This window comes from Macaca fascicularis, chromosome 8, assembly GCF_037993035.2.
Source record: "Macaca fascicularis isolate 582-1 chromosome 8, T2T-MFA8v1.1".
NCBI classification, from domain to species: Eukaryota; Metazoa; Chordata; class Mammalia; order Primates; family Cercopithecidae; genus Macaca; species Macaca fascicularis.
In genome coordinates, this window is record NC_088382.1 from 108,100,705 (window position 1) to 108,115,583 (window position 14,879).

General features: G+C 39.1%; 1 protein-coding gene and 1 non-coding gene across 4 annotated transcripts in view; both read right to left on the bottom strand.

The window, feature by feature from the left end:
* Positions 1-5,789: 5,789 nt before the first annotated feature.
* STK3 (serine/threonine kinase 3) overlaps positions 5,790-14,879 on the bottom strand; it is a 331,890-nt gene continuing 322,800 nt past the window's right edge. For all 3 annotated transcript variants that reach the window (XM_005563776.4, XM_015455063.4, XM_074000046.1), the window contains one exon: positions 5,790-7,172. In XM_005563776.4, the coding sequence (XP_005563833.1) occupies positions 7,014-7,172 (159 nt within the window). In that variant the 3' untranslated portion in view covers positions 5,790-7,013. The remainder of the gene's footprint in view (positions 7,173-14,879) is intronic.
* LOC123575333 (U6 spliceosomal RNA) lies at positions 14,688-14,794 on the bottom strand. Its single transcript, XR_006700632.1, has one exon. It is a non-coding gene; the product is annotated as a U6 spliceosomal RNA (small nuclear RNA).

Sequence of the window (14,879 nt, forward strand, 5' to 3'; positions counted from 1 at the left end):
TAGTTCCTCTTTTAGCTCTGAGAAGTTTGATTGACTGAAGCCTTCTTCTCTCAACTCGTCAAAGTCATTCTCCATCCGGCTTTGTTCCGTTCCTGGTGATGAACTGTGTTTCTTTGGAGGGGGAGATGCGCTCTAATTTTTTGAATTTCCAGCTTTTCTGCACTGCTTTTTCCCCATCTTTGTGGTTTTATCTGTCTTTGGTCTTTGATGATGGTGATGTACTGATGGGGTTTTGGTGTGGGTGTCCTCTGTTTGTTAGTTTTCCTTCTAACAGTCAGGACCCTCAGCTGCAGGTCTGTTGGAGTTTGCTTGAGGTCCACTCCAGACCCTGTTTGCCTGGGTATCAGCAGTGGAGGCTGCAGAAGATAGAATATTGCTGAACAGCAAGTGTTGCTGTCTGATTCTTTCTCTGGAAGCTTCATCTCAGGGGTGTACCCAGCCTTGTGAGGTGTGAGGTGTCGGTCTGCACCTAGTGGGGGATGTCTCCCAGTTAGGCTACTCAGGGGTCAGGGACCCATTTGAGCAGGCAGTCTGTCCATTCTCAGATTTCAACCTCCGTGCTGGGAGATCCACTGCTCTCTTCAAAGCTGTCAGACAGGGACATTTACCTCTGCTGAGGTTTCTGCAGCTTTTTGTTTAGCTATGCCCTGTCCCCAGAGGTGGAGTCTACAGAGACAGGCAGGCCTCCTTGAGCTGTGGTGGGCGCTACCCAATTCAAGCTTCCCAGCGGCTTTGTTTGCCTACGTAAGCCTCAGCAATGGCAGGCACCCCTCCGCCAGCCTTGCTACCGCCTTGCAGTTAGATCTCAGACTGCTGTGCTAGCAATGAGGGAGGCTCTGTCGGCGTGGGACCCTCCAGGCCAGGTGTAGGATATAATCTCCTGGTGTGCCGTTTGCTAAGACCCTTTGTAAAGCACAGTATTAGGGTAGGAGTTACCTGATTTTCCAGGTGTTGTGTGTCTCAATTTCCTTTGGCTAGGAAAAGGAATTCCCTTCCCCCTTGCGCTTCCCAGATGAGGTGATGCCTCGCCCTGCTTCAACTCTTGCTGGTCGGGCTGCACCCGCGGACCAGCACCAACTGTCCAACATGCCCCAGTGAGATGAACCCGGTACCTCAGCTGAAAATGCAGAAATCACCTGTCTTCTGTGTCGCTCATGCTGGGAGCTGGAGGCTGGAGCTGTTCCTATTTGGCCACCTTGGGTGCCATGTCTAAAATTCTTTTCTTTAAATTATGCAGTCTCAGGTATTCAATAAATTATCCAGTCTCAAGTATCCCATTATAACAACACAAAATGGACTAAGATATACAACTTTCTCTGCTCTGCATATAAGGAGAATACTTTAAAAATTTGAGCATGATAGGTTTTCCTCAGTGCAAATCACCACCAGAGAGTAGGTCAGGCCCTTAAGTGAAGGCCTAATTGGGTTTTAGGTGACTCTAATTCACTTTAGAAGTAACAATCAGTTTGCTTATCAAGGAACAGAACCCTCCCTTCTTCATTCTTGCAAAAACATGGCACTAAACTAAAAAGGGTTAAAAGTTTTTTTTAAATTTAGTACTTACATGTCATATGTCAAAAACTTTGCTAAATATTTTACATGTCCTAGAACATTTGATCTTCTCAATTGCTGTATTACAGATGAAGATGTTGAAACACAGAATGATTAAATGGTAATTTTTGCCCAGGACAAAAGTCCAAAAGAACAACTGAGATTTGAACTCAGATCATTTAATTTCTGATGCCAGGCTCCTTCCACCATGCTGACTAATGTTTCTGTAAAGCAATCATTATCAAAAAAATACCGATAAGGGAAAGAATATAATACATTATCATATACAACAAAACATAGATTTCAAGGCACAAGAACGCCACATATATCCTAAAATAATAAAAGAAAAAAGTCTTCTTGTACAACTCATCTTGGAAGCTTGAATACATGCACCCTGCATCTTTTTTCTACATGTGGGAAGGATGTCATTTCAGAAAATATAGATTTCACTGAAATGTGAAAGAGGTAAAGTCAGTCAACAATGGTCCTAAGTTGTAACTGAAGAGCCATCAGCAAGCAGGCTCAGCAACCCTAACATTCTAAAGCCAGACCTCCTGTTTATTAGGCTATGTGGTCAAGTGGAAATGCAAAGATTTTAGAGACAGATGGGAGTGTAAGGCTGCTACAGGCGTTAACTAGCAGTGTGACTTCATTTAATCTCTCCAATTCTTTCTTGTGGAGGTTTGAGATGGTGTATCAAAAGTGCATGGCTTAGTAGATGCTCACAAAATGATTATTGTTGTTATGGTGATTATGTGGATGCCAAGGAGAAAGACAGCCTGTATGATTAATGACAGTTTTTTTTTTTTGTTTGAGCTCACAGCATTCAATGAAACTTTAAGACCAAATTATATCTAATATACTGGAATGCATTGTGGGGAAACAAGATGGATAAACACCAAGTCTCTGCCATCAGGAACTGTACAACCCACAAATAAAATAATTATATAGAGAGTTTGGAAGCAGTTCAGTTTGTTGGCGGAAAGGGCTCAAATAAAACAATAATGGAGATAAGGTCATAAACGTCAATTGAGGCCTATTGCAGGTCTTGAATGCCAGAAGACAGAGTTCATTCTCAACTTGGCAAAATTCTGTGAGCAGAAAAGTGATTTAAAAATCCTAATTTTTACTTAGGTAGCTATATCAAGTGAGGAAAGTGGCAGCAAGGAGTCTGGCTAATGATGTGGTCCAATGTGAGAAGAGCATGAAGTTGGAATTGTTTTTCCAAGGTTGGTGGAAGAATTGAGCTGGTCCTCTGCTTTCCCTCTTAGAGTCTTTCTGGGACCCCAAAAGGAAGTAGAAGGTAGTTGGCTGAGGTTGAAGGTTGTTTGTATGGAACAGGGCAAAACTGACTTGACTCCCTGGAAGTCACCACTCAGTGGCATGAGACTGCCCAACCAAGGTCTGTAAAACTTCCTTGGGTCCAGGTCTCATCACATTGCCCAAACAGCAAAGAAAAACAGTTTTCATTATATTCCAGATTCCTAGTCTTTCATGCCACAAAAAACAAAAAACAAAAAAACCTGGTACTTCAAAATTGCATTTTGATGAAATATCTAATTAAATGCCTATGCCTAATAATGGTTTAGAAATGCGATATAACTCCAATTATTTTTCTTTAATGATATTCTACTTAGAATGTCATTATTATTTTCAGGAGTTATTTTAATCATTAATCTTTAACATACAGGATAGGAAATGAAAATAGCAATCCTATTGAATGCTAATCAGTAATTTGAAAAGATTTCCAATGACTAAGTTAAAAACATCTTATTAATGTATTATATAATTTCTGTTACAGAACTACACATCCTTCAGTGAGTAGAGTGTGATTTTGAACACTGGGGAGGTGAATCAGTAAATAAGCAGAGGAAAAATATAACAGCAGGTAAGTAATGTATTTAAGGTTGTTTATCGAAGTGTCTGGCATATAGTAAGTGCCCCGAATAACAGGTGTTATTATTTTGAAATCCATTTGAATACACTTTCTTCTCCAGTGTTTGTCAAATTAGCTCCTACTTTGAACATAAAACTGTTTCTGCTAAAATAAGCTAAGTGTATTGTAAGTCTGTAGAAATGAGTCATCTAAGTTCATTACACCAAAGAAAAAACTTTATCAACTACAGGACAATATATACAATGACGCTAGCTTTTCATCAAGATGAAACCCTGACTCACTAGCTTCAGTTACATTCACGATACTGTATTTATTAAAGGATGGTGTGTGCAGAAAAGTACACTTACCTAGTTTTGGAAAGTTCCCAGCAACCAGGGTTAAAATAGGTTTCTTCTTAAACTCATTAAAATAACTAGAAAACTCTCTTTCCTAAGCATCATGATTAATCAAGGCTTAACTAGACTTGAAGTTTTGTTTTGTTTTTTTTTTTTTTTTGAGACAAAGCCTTACTCTGTTGCCCAGACTGGAGTGCAGTGGTGTGATCTTGGCTCACTGCAACCTCTGCCTTCCGGGTTCAAGCGATTCTCCTCCCTCAGCCTCCCAAGTAGCTGGGATTACAGGCACCTGCTACCACGCTCAGCTAATTTTTGTACTTTTAGTAGAGACAGGGTTTCACCATGTTGGCCAGGCTGGTCTCGAACTCTTGACCTCAAGTGATCCGCTGGCCTCAGCCTCCCAAAGTGCTGGGATTACAGGCGTGAGCCACTAAGCCTGGCCTAGACTTGATTTCTTTTTTTTTGAGACAGTCTCGTTCTGTCGCCCAGGCTGGAGTGCAGTGGCACGATCTTGCCTTACTGCAACCTTCTGCCTCCTGGGTTCAAGCGATTCTCCTGCCTCAGCCTCCTGAGTAGCTGGGATTACAGGTGCGCGCCACCACACCCAGCTAATTTTTGTATTTTTAGTAGAGATGGGGTTTCACCACATTAGTCAGGCTGGTCTCGAACTCCTGACCTCATGATCTGCCCGCCTCGGCCTCCCAAAGTGCTGGGATTACAGGCATGAGCCACTGAGACCAGCCAGATTTCTTTCATGGCTTGTGATTCGTCAAAACATATCTTAAATTCCTTTGACTGGTAGGGGCAAAGAGTAAGAATATAGGAAAAATTTTAAAGTAGGTCATCCTAAAATGTTTTGGAGTTTCCTAGGACTCTAAAACAAAACAATGCCCATTCCTGTTAATTCTCTTAAATATATGTGTGTATTTGTGTACATATACTTAAACAGACATAGATATAATAGGGTATAAAGTCTAACTGCAGAAAATTGCAATGTGATTGGAACATTTGACATATTAAAAGGAGGACTCTTGAGACTGAATTAAGAGTGGTTAACAGGCCTCATTGAATTAATTTGCATACATTTTCTAATTTAGCAAACTGAAGAGAAATCATCTTCATAGGTTTCTTGTCCATGTCATGTAGGTGGTTTTGCTTGGATGACAGCAAATCAGTCATTGGATGACAGCAAATCAGTCATTTGATTCCATCAAATCAGGCAAGGTATCAAACAGGTTAGTAAAAAGAAAAATAGTTAGGAAAAGAAAAAGGGGCAGGGTGTTTCAGTTGATCGACTCACACAACTGTCCCCAACAGACTCCAGTATAGATCTGCGGAAGCATATATTGTAAATTCAGTTCTTCATTTTTAAATAATCTTAATATGTTTCATACTTATCACTTTCTATAATCTTATAATTTGTATCCAATTATACAATTTATTATTTGTAAAAGCTCCACAGGGGAGAGACAAATGACACTTTGACGCATTACCTAGGGTATAAATATCATTTTTAAAAAGGAATGGAAGCTTTCCAGAGACAATACACCTTCTGTGACAGACATTAGTGAACTCATCAGCTTTTCCTGTTTTCTCCCCTCCAGCTATGTGGTGATGCTCCTCTTCCTGACTCCCTCGAAGTTAGGAGTGGCCATGTGACTAATTCTGAATACTGGGTTGTGGCCAACCAGACATGTGTCACTGCTGGCTGGAGCTAGTATGAAACTCTCCAGCTCCCCTTCTCCTGATTGTGGTGACCACAGATATCCCAGATGGTTGAGGCCCTGTCAGCGGGTCCCTGGGTGTGGATGACAGGAGCAGGGTGCCCTGCCAACCTGGGGTGGGCCTGGAGCAAGCGTGAGGAATAACCTGTACTATGTGAAGCCGCTGAAGGGTGAGGGTTGTCAGCACTGCATAATCTAGCCTGTCCTATCTAATACATGTCTCTTGCTTGGAAAATGCAGAGTCCAGGTCATGAGTTTTAACAAAGATACAGAAACGAAATGTGCTGGGTGGCACAGTGAAATTTATTTGTCTTTATGTTTTACATACAATAATTAAACACACAAAAGAAAAAACACTGTCAAGATGGCCATATGTAGCTTAGGAAATGACTGGTCCCAATGCAATCATACAAATGTTCATTCGGCGTAAAAATGAATTTCTTTTTAATGGTTTTAATCTTTTTTTTTTTTAAATTTTTTTCAGTCCCCAAGGCTTGTACCACTCAGTACAAATGTTTTTGCTACTGGGTTATCATCAGGCACATGATGTTTACCAATTCCCAGGAAATGAATAAAATCAACAGAAACATCCTGTGACAATAGAGCACATTTTCATAGAAATGAAATTGATGAGCTTATTACAGTTTGAATCAGTTCAGCTATTAGATCTGCACATAAAACATAAAACAATATTAACAAGTTACATTTGTATTAAGTTTTTTTTAAAAAATATTTATCATACTTTTTTGTGCAAGGATTCCACTGATTTCTTTGGTTTTAAACACGATAGATCTATTTTACCTAAATATATATAGTTCTATTTGTACCAAACATCAAAAATCAAAAAATTAAACAAAATTTCAAAGGGTAAAAATGGAATTATTGCTTCGATATAAAAAAGGCCTAGCCCATTTGAGAACTATTGCCATTATTACTTTCCTACTGGAAAACTATCCTGGAAATCAAGGAATGTACCCCATAGCTCCCTGCAGAAAGTATAATTTGGTTGCACATTATCATCATATTAATATGACCCTATCTTCACCAAAGCTATCCTGATCTTGTCCTTAAAAAACAAAACAAAGCAAAATAGCATAAATAAATAAGTTTACCTAAGGGGATACAATAAATAGACTAGTATACTAGATAGGAATAAAGAATATTGTAACATAAAGCCTTTCAGTGCTGCACAATTAAACAATAGCTTTGGATTTTCAAGGTCTCTAAACGCAGCCTCCGTTTCAAAACACAGTTTTATTGCTGGTATGCAGCTGACAGAACAAGAGAATACACTTCTTTTGTTCTCCTCATCTGAAAGTGAATGCACAGCAGATACAACTGTCAATTCTGCCTTTTGGGAATTTACCTGGGCATGTACCATTGTCAGTTTTTGACCTCTGACTAATTGTAGGGCAAAATCTTAGGATTAAAAATATACAAATATTCCTTCAATTCCTAGTGGTTTCTTGGTCTCCAGAATAGTTAAAAACAGACAGGAAATTAGACTCAAAAGTTTTGCTGCCTTCTTTTTTTTGCATCCATCGCATCCAGAATGGGCTGTCTTTTCGCAGTGTATCTCTGACGAAGTTCTTCTATCTCCCGTTCCATCATAGGGTCCAGTGCTTTTAATCGCATCTGTAGTTCTTCTAAACTTAGATTTTTCAACTAGATATGGAAACAAACAAAGATATCAATATAGTGAAATTATCCACAACACATTAATGTCTAATGAGTTTTAACATAAATATTTCAGCAAATTCTTTACATCATCTTCAAAGTATGGTTCAACAATTAAAACAGGAATTTCTTCCTTGAAGAACCCAGAGGTCATATCTTGCAAGAACCTCAAGTAATCTGCAATGAAACAATCGGATTATCTGCCTTTAGTAAAGGGCAAATGAGAAAAATATGCTGATAGAATTTGTAAAAAGGTACAAAGACAAATCCACCCCCGCCAACAAACAGATTTTCAGAATACGTTCCAGGTATATTCACTCTAACTTCTTACATCTTTGCCAGCTACCGAGTGCTACAATAATAATGAACACTTGCAGAGATCACCCAAGAACATGACAAGACTGAATAAAGGTTAAATTAACCATTCTATCCTCCATTTTACCAAATGCTTAATAAAGAAGATGACTGTGGTAGGGGGTGGGAAGTAAGGCTGAATAGCCCTGGTGGGGCCCCAAAAGTAGGAAGCCATGATCAATTCTGGAGTAGGACAGTTATGTAAGAGTAATCCAGATTTTGTTTCTCCTTCTCCTTCTTCTTCTTCTTCTTTTTTATTTTTTTGAGACAAGGTCCCACTATGTTGCCCAGGCTAGCCTCAAGCTTCTGGGCTCAAGAGATCCTCCTCCTTCGACCTCCTCAGTAGCTGGGATGTGCCACTGCACCCAGCTAAGGCTTGGTTTTAAAATGATAAAACTTGCAACTTACTTTTTGTTTTAAAAAGATAACTGTCTTTGGTTATTTTATGAGTCAAGGAAGAAAAATACTCATTACTTATAGTCATCCAAAGTAGCATGTCCCAGCAGATCCTTTTACTCGCCATCCCTGGCCCTATCGTGACTTCTGCTTCCAAAAACCAAATTCACTCTTAGCTGAAAAAGACTCTGAGGATACTGAAAAGAATGAGTCACAGACTCTCTGAAGGAAATTCAAAAAAGGAGTTCCAAAAATATTTTGAGAAATGACAGTATATGGAGAAGAGTATGCAGGCTTCCATGATGATGACTTTGAAGGTGAATGCCACTCACTTCAGTACATAAGAAGTTCTGGTATGTATATTAATAATCAGCCCTGTTACTTTGTAGTCCTATGTCATGAAAGAACCTAGCTTTTAATATTATGCTATAAAAGATACATTTATATATAATATGTATTATTATACACTTTCTTCATTGACTTTTAATCCAAGTAGTGATCATGCATCTGTTACATGCTCAGTGCTGTTCAAATTGCTGCGGGGATACAGAATAAGACAAACAGGGAAACTCCAAACTTTGAACTGTACACATCAGTAATGGCCATACTGAAAGGCCAATGTATACCACACAACCACATTTCCCAAGAAAGACACACCCAACTATGTCTACGTAGGATCCAATTCCACTTGTGTGTTCTTCAACATCATCTCTATTTCAGCTCATGTTAATCTTTCCCATTTCTAAATTTCTATGTAACACTCATAATTTAAACACAATTTAGTATTTGATTCTAAATCATGTACTATTTTATAATTGATTTTTATGCATGAGTTTCATGTCCCTAGATATTCCAAAACATATTTAGACTTTAGAGACTGTACATACACCAAGAAACTATCCTACTATACTGCAAATAACATGACATAAAGGTAGATAGATAAATACAAATAAGAATACATGACCCAAAGGAGTGGGTTACTCTAAGATTAGAAGAACTAACATATTATATAAAGCAAACAATTATCATTATTTTAATTCTGATTTAAGTTATTCCTGTAAATATCTTATACTACTTTTACTGGGGCAAACTGCCAATAAGTTTATAAATATTGTATTGTAGTAACAGAATGAACTCAGAGAAAGAAGTTACTTAGAAGAAAAATGTTCTTCCTTTAACAGATTTTTATATTTTAAATACGTAAAATTTGTGAAAAACAGGTCTGCGATATTAGAGAACCATTATCTCACATTATTAAGGAATTAGGTGTTCATGTAAGTAAATTAATGAAGTACCTAAATCTTAGTCCTTTAAGTGATAAAACTTTGTCTCAGTATCACATACACACACATATACACACACATGCAAGCACACATGTGCGCACACACATGTATTTACATATGCTCTTTTTTGGTTCTATATGACTTTTAGGATTTTTTTCTAATTTTGTGAAAAATGATGTTGGTATTTTGATAGGAGAAGGACTGAATCTGTAGACTGCTTTGGGCAGTAAAGTCTTTTTCATAATATTGATTCTTCCAATCCATGAGCAGCAGATGTATTTCCATTTGTGTCATGTATGATTTCTTTCAACAGTGTTTTGTAGTTCTCCCTGTAGGGATCTTTTATCTTCTTGGCTAAGTATATTCCTAAATAATTTATTATTATTAATTATTTTACAGCTATTTTAAAGGAGGTTGAGTTCTTGGTTTGATTCTCAGCTTGATCACTGTTTGTGTATAGTAGTGCACTGATTTGTGCACACTGATTTTGTAACCTAAGACTTTACTGATATGGTTTGGCTGTGTCCTCACCCAAATCTCATCATGAATTATAATCCTCATAATCCCCATGTATCTAGGGAGACACCTGGTGGGAGGTGACTGGATCATGGGGGCAGTTTCCCCCACGCTGTTCTGGTGATAGTGAGTGAGTTCTCACAATACCTGATGGTTTTATAAGGGGCCCTTCCTTCTTCACTCTCACTCTGCTCTCCCCTGCCACCACATGAGAAGGTCCAGGCTTGCTTCACATTCACCTTCACCTTCTACCATGATTGCAAATTTCCTGAGGCCTCCCCAGCCACATGGAACTGTGAGTCAATACACCTCTTTCCTTTATAAATTACCCAGTCTTGGGTGTTTCTTTATAGCAGTGTGAAAATGAACACAGTTAACTGGCACTGAGGTAGTGGGGCACTGATATAAAGATACTTGGAAATGTGGAAGTGACTTTGGAACTGGGTAATGGGCAGAGGTTGGAATAGTGTGGAGGGCTCAAAAGAAGGTAAGAAGATGTGGGAAAGTCTGGAACTTCCTAGACATTTGTTGAATGGTTTTGGCCAAAATGCTGTTAGTGATGTGGACAATGAAGCCCTGGCTGAAGTGATCTCAGATGAACATGAGAAGCTCATTGGGAACTGGAGCAAAGGTCACTCTTGCTATGCTTTAGCAAAGGGACTGGTGGCATTTTGCCCCCACCCTAGAGATCTGTGAAACTTTGAACTTGAAAGAGATGATAGGGTATCTGGTGGAATAAATTTCTAAGCAGCAAAGTGTTCAAGATGTGACATGGGTGCTCTTAAGAGCATTCAGTTTTATGGATTCACAAATAGATGGTTTGAAATTGGAACTTACATTTAAAAGGGAAGTAGAGCACAGAAGTTTGGAAAATTTGCAGCCTGATGATGTGATAGAAAAGAAAAACCCATTTTCTGGGGTAGAAATTCAAGCCTGCAGCAGAAATCTGCATAAGTAATGAGGAGCTGAGACAATGGGGAAAATGTCTCCAGGGCATGTCAGAGATCTTGCCAGCAGCCCCTTTCATCACAGGCCTGGAGGCCTAGAAGGAAAAATAGTTTGATGGGCCAGGCCCAGGGGCCCTGCTACTCTGTGCAGCCTTGAGACATGGCACCCTGCATCCCAGCCATTTCAGTTCCAGTCATGGCTAAAAGGGGCCAAGGTACAGCTCGGGCCATGGCTTCAGCTCATGCTTTGGTGGCTTCCAAGTGGTGTTGGGCCTGTGAGTGCAGAGAAGTCAAGAACTGAGGTTTGGGAACCTCTACCTAGACTTCAGAGGATGTAATGGAAATGTCTGGATGTCCAGTCAGAAGTTTGCTGCAGGAGTAGAGCCCTCATGGAGAACCTCTGGTAGGGCAGTGCAGAAGGGAAATGTGGGATTGGAGCCCTCATAAAGAGTCCCTACTGGGGTGCTCCCTAGTGGAGCTGTGAGAAGAGAGCCACTCTCCTCCAGACCACAGAATGGTAGATCCATCCACAGCTTGCACCAGACGCCTGGAAAAGCTGCAGACACTCAACCACAGTTTGTGAAAGCTGCTTAGAGGAGGGCTGTAACCTGTGAAACCACAGGGGTAGTGCTGCCCAAGACCATGGGAGCCCACCTCTTGCATCAGTATGACCCAGATGTGAGACATGAAGTCAAAGGAAATCATTTTGGAACTTTAAAAGTTAATGGCTACCCTGCTGGGTTTCAGATTTGCCTGGGGCCTATAGTCCCTTTGTTTTGGCCAATTTCTCCCATTTGGAAAAAAGAGCATTTATCCAATGCCTGTACCCCCATTGTATCTTGGACGTAACTAACTTGCTTTTGATTTTACAGGCTCCTAGGTGGAAGGGATTTGCCTTGTCTCAGATTAGACTTTGGACTTGGACTTTCGGGTTAATGCTGGAATGAGTTAACACACTGGGGGACTGTCAAAAAGGCATGATTGTATTTTGAAATGTGAGGACATGAGATTTGGGAGGAACCAGGGACAGAATGATATGGTTTGGCTGTGTCTCCACCCAAATCTCATCTTGAAGTGTAATCTCCATAATCTTGGTTTATAATCCTCATGTGTCTACAGAGAGACCTGGTGGGAGGTGATTGGATCATGGGCACAGTTTCCTCCATGCTGTTCTCATGATAGTGAGTGAGTTCCCACAAGATCTGATGGTTTTAAAAGGGGCTCTTTCCCCTTTGCTCTCTGCTCTCTCCTGCCACCATGTGAGAAGGTCCAAGCTTGGTTCACCTTCACCATCTGCCATGATTATAAGTTTCCTGAGGCCTCCCCAGCCATGCAGAACTATGAAACAACTTGACTTTTAAAAACATATTGAGACTTGTTTTTAAGCCTATCACATGGTTTATCTTGGAGAATGTTTCACGTTGGATGAGAAGAATGTATATTCTGCAATTCTTGGGTAGAATGTTCTGTAAATATTTGTTATGTCCATTTGTTCTAGAGTGCAGTTTAAGTCCTGTCTTCGTTGACTTTCTGCCTCAATGATCTGTCTAGTGCTGCCAGTGGAGTGGTGAATTCCCCCACTACCACTGGGTTGCACCTATCTCTTTTCTTAGATTTAACAGCAATTGTTTTATGAATCTCAGAGCTCAAGAGTGAGGTGCATATTTATTTAGGACAATATCTTCTTGTTGGATTGATCCTTTTATCATTATATAATGTCCTTCTTCATCTTTTTTTTTTTACTGTTGTTGCTTTAAATTCTGTTTTATCTGATACAAGAATAGCTACTCCTGCTCACTTTTAGTTTCCATTTGCATAGAATATCTTTTTCCACCCCTTTGAGTCTATACAAATCCTTATGTGTTAGGTAAGTCTCTTAAAGACAACAGATATGTGGTTTGTAACTTTTTATCAATTCTGCCAACCTGTATCTTTCAAGTGGAGCATTTAGATCATTTACATTCAACATTAATATTGAAATGTGAGTTACTGTTCCAGTCATCACGTTGTTTGTTTTCCAGATACTCTGTTTTCTTCATTGTGTTATTGTTTTACAGGCCTTATGAGTTTTATGCTTTCAAGAGGTTCTATTCTGGTGCATTATCGACCTTTTGTTTCATGATTTAGAACCCCTTTTAGCATTTCTTGTAGGGATGCTCTGGTAGTGACAAATTCTCCCAGCATTTGCTTGTCAGAAAAAGAATTTATTTCTCCTTCATTTATGAAACAGTTTTGCTCGATACAAAATTCTTAGTTAACAGTTTTCTGTTTAAGGAGGTTAAAAATAGGACCCCAATTCCTTCTGGCTTATAAGGTTTATGCTGAGAAGTCTGCTGTTAGTCTGATAGGTTTTCCTTTACAGGTTACCTAACGCTTTTGTCTCACTGCTCTTGGTGATGTCCTTTTTGCAAAGAATCTCCTAGAAGTTCTTTTTTAATTAAAAAACTTTTTGTGGGTGCATACGTAGGTACATATGGGGTACCTGAAATGTTTTGATACTGACATGCAATGTGAAAGAAGCACATCATTGAGAATGGGGTATCTATCCCCTCAAGCATTTATCCTTTGAATACAATCCAGTAACACTCTTCAAATTATTTTAAAATGTACAATTAGTTATTATTAACTATAGTAACCCTGTTGTGCTATCAAATAGTAGGTCTTATTCATCCTTTCTTTTTTCTTTTTTTTTTTGACAGAGTCTCACTCTGTCATGCAAACTGGAGTGCAGTGGTATGATCTTGGCTCACTGCAACCTCTGCCTCCTGGGTTCAAGCAATTCTTGTGCCTCAGCCTCCTAAGTAGCTGGGATTATGGGCATGTGCCACCATATCTGGCTAATTTTTATATTTTTAGTAGAGACGGGGTTTCACCATGTTGCCCAGACTGGTCTCAAACTCCTGACCTCACGTGATCTGCCTGCCTCGGCCTTCTATTTTTTTTTAATACTCATTAACCATCTTTACCTCCCCGTCACTGCCTTCCTTGCCCCACCACCCAGCTACCTTCCTAGCCTCTGGTAACCATTCTTCTACTCTCTATGTCCATGAGTTCAATTGTTTTGAGTTTTAGATCCCACAAATAAATGAGAACATGCAATGTTTGTCTTTCTGTGCCTGGTTTATTTCACTTAACATAGTGATCATCAGTTCCACCTAAGTTGTTGCAAATGACTGGATCTCATTATTATGACTGAATAGTACTCCAATGTGTATATGTACCACATTTTCTTTATCCATTCATATTCTGATGGACACTTAGGTTGCTTCCAAATTTTAGCTATTATAAATAGTGCTGCAACAAACACAGGATGCGGTTATCTCTTTGATATACTGATTTCTTTTCTTCTGGATACACACCTAGCAGTGGAATTGCTGGATCATATAGTTCCTAGGAGTTCTTTGAGCTTCTTATATTTGAATATCTACATCTCTAGCAAGGCCAGGGAAGTTTTCCTCAACTTTTTCCTCAAAAAGTTCCAAACTTTTTGCTTTCTCTTCTCCCTCAGGAACACCAATGATTCTTAGGTTTGGCCATTTTACATAATCCCATATTTCTTGGAGACTTTGTTCATTTCTTTTCTTTTTTCTTTATTTTTGTTTGATTGGGTTAATTTGAAAGCCTTGTCTTTGAGGTCTGAAATTCTTCCTTCTACTTTGCCTACTGTTAAAACTTTCCACTGCATTTATAATTCTTTAAATTTGTCTTTCGACTCTGGAAGTTCTGATTGGTTTTTCTTTAAAATATCTATATCTCTTTAGAAAAATTTTCATTCACATCCTGAATAGTTTTTCAAACTTCTTTATGTTGTTTTTCACCTTTCTCTTGTATCTCCTTTGGTAGCTTAATAATTCACCTTTGAATTCTTTATAAAAAGGTATTTCAAAGATTTCATCTTGGTTTAGATCAATTACTGGAGAGCTAGTGTGATCTTTTCAGGGGTGTTATAGAACCCTGCTTTGTCATATTGCCAGAATTGTTTTTCTGGTTCATTCTAATTTGGATAGAAATACATAGAATGCTTCACAAATGTGCATGTGAGCCTTGCACAGGGGCCATGCTAATCTTCACTTTTTCATTCCAATTTTAGTATATGTGCTGCTGAAGTGAGCACTGTCTCAATTTTTTTGAACAGAAAATCTTTATAAAGTGTTCCACAGAATATACTGCCTTCTAGGCAGAGGACATAAGGAGACGGT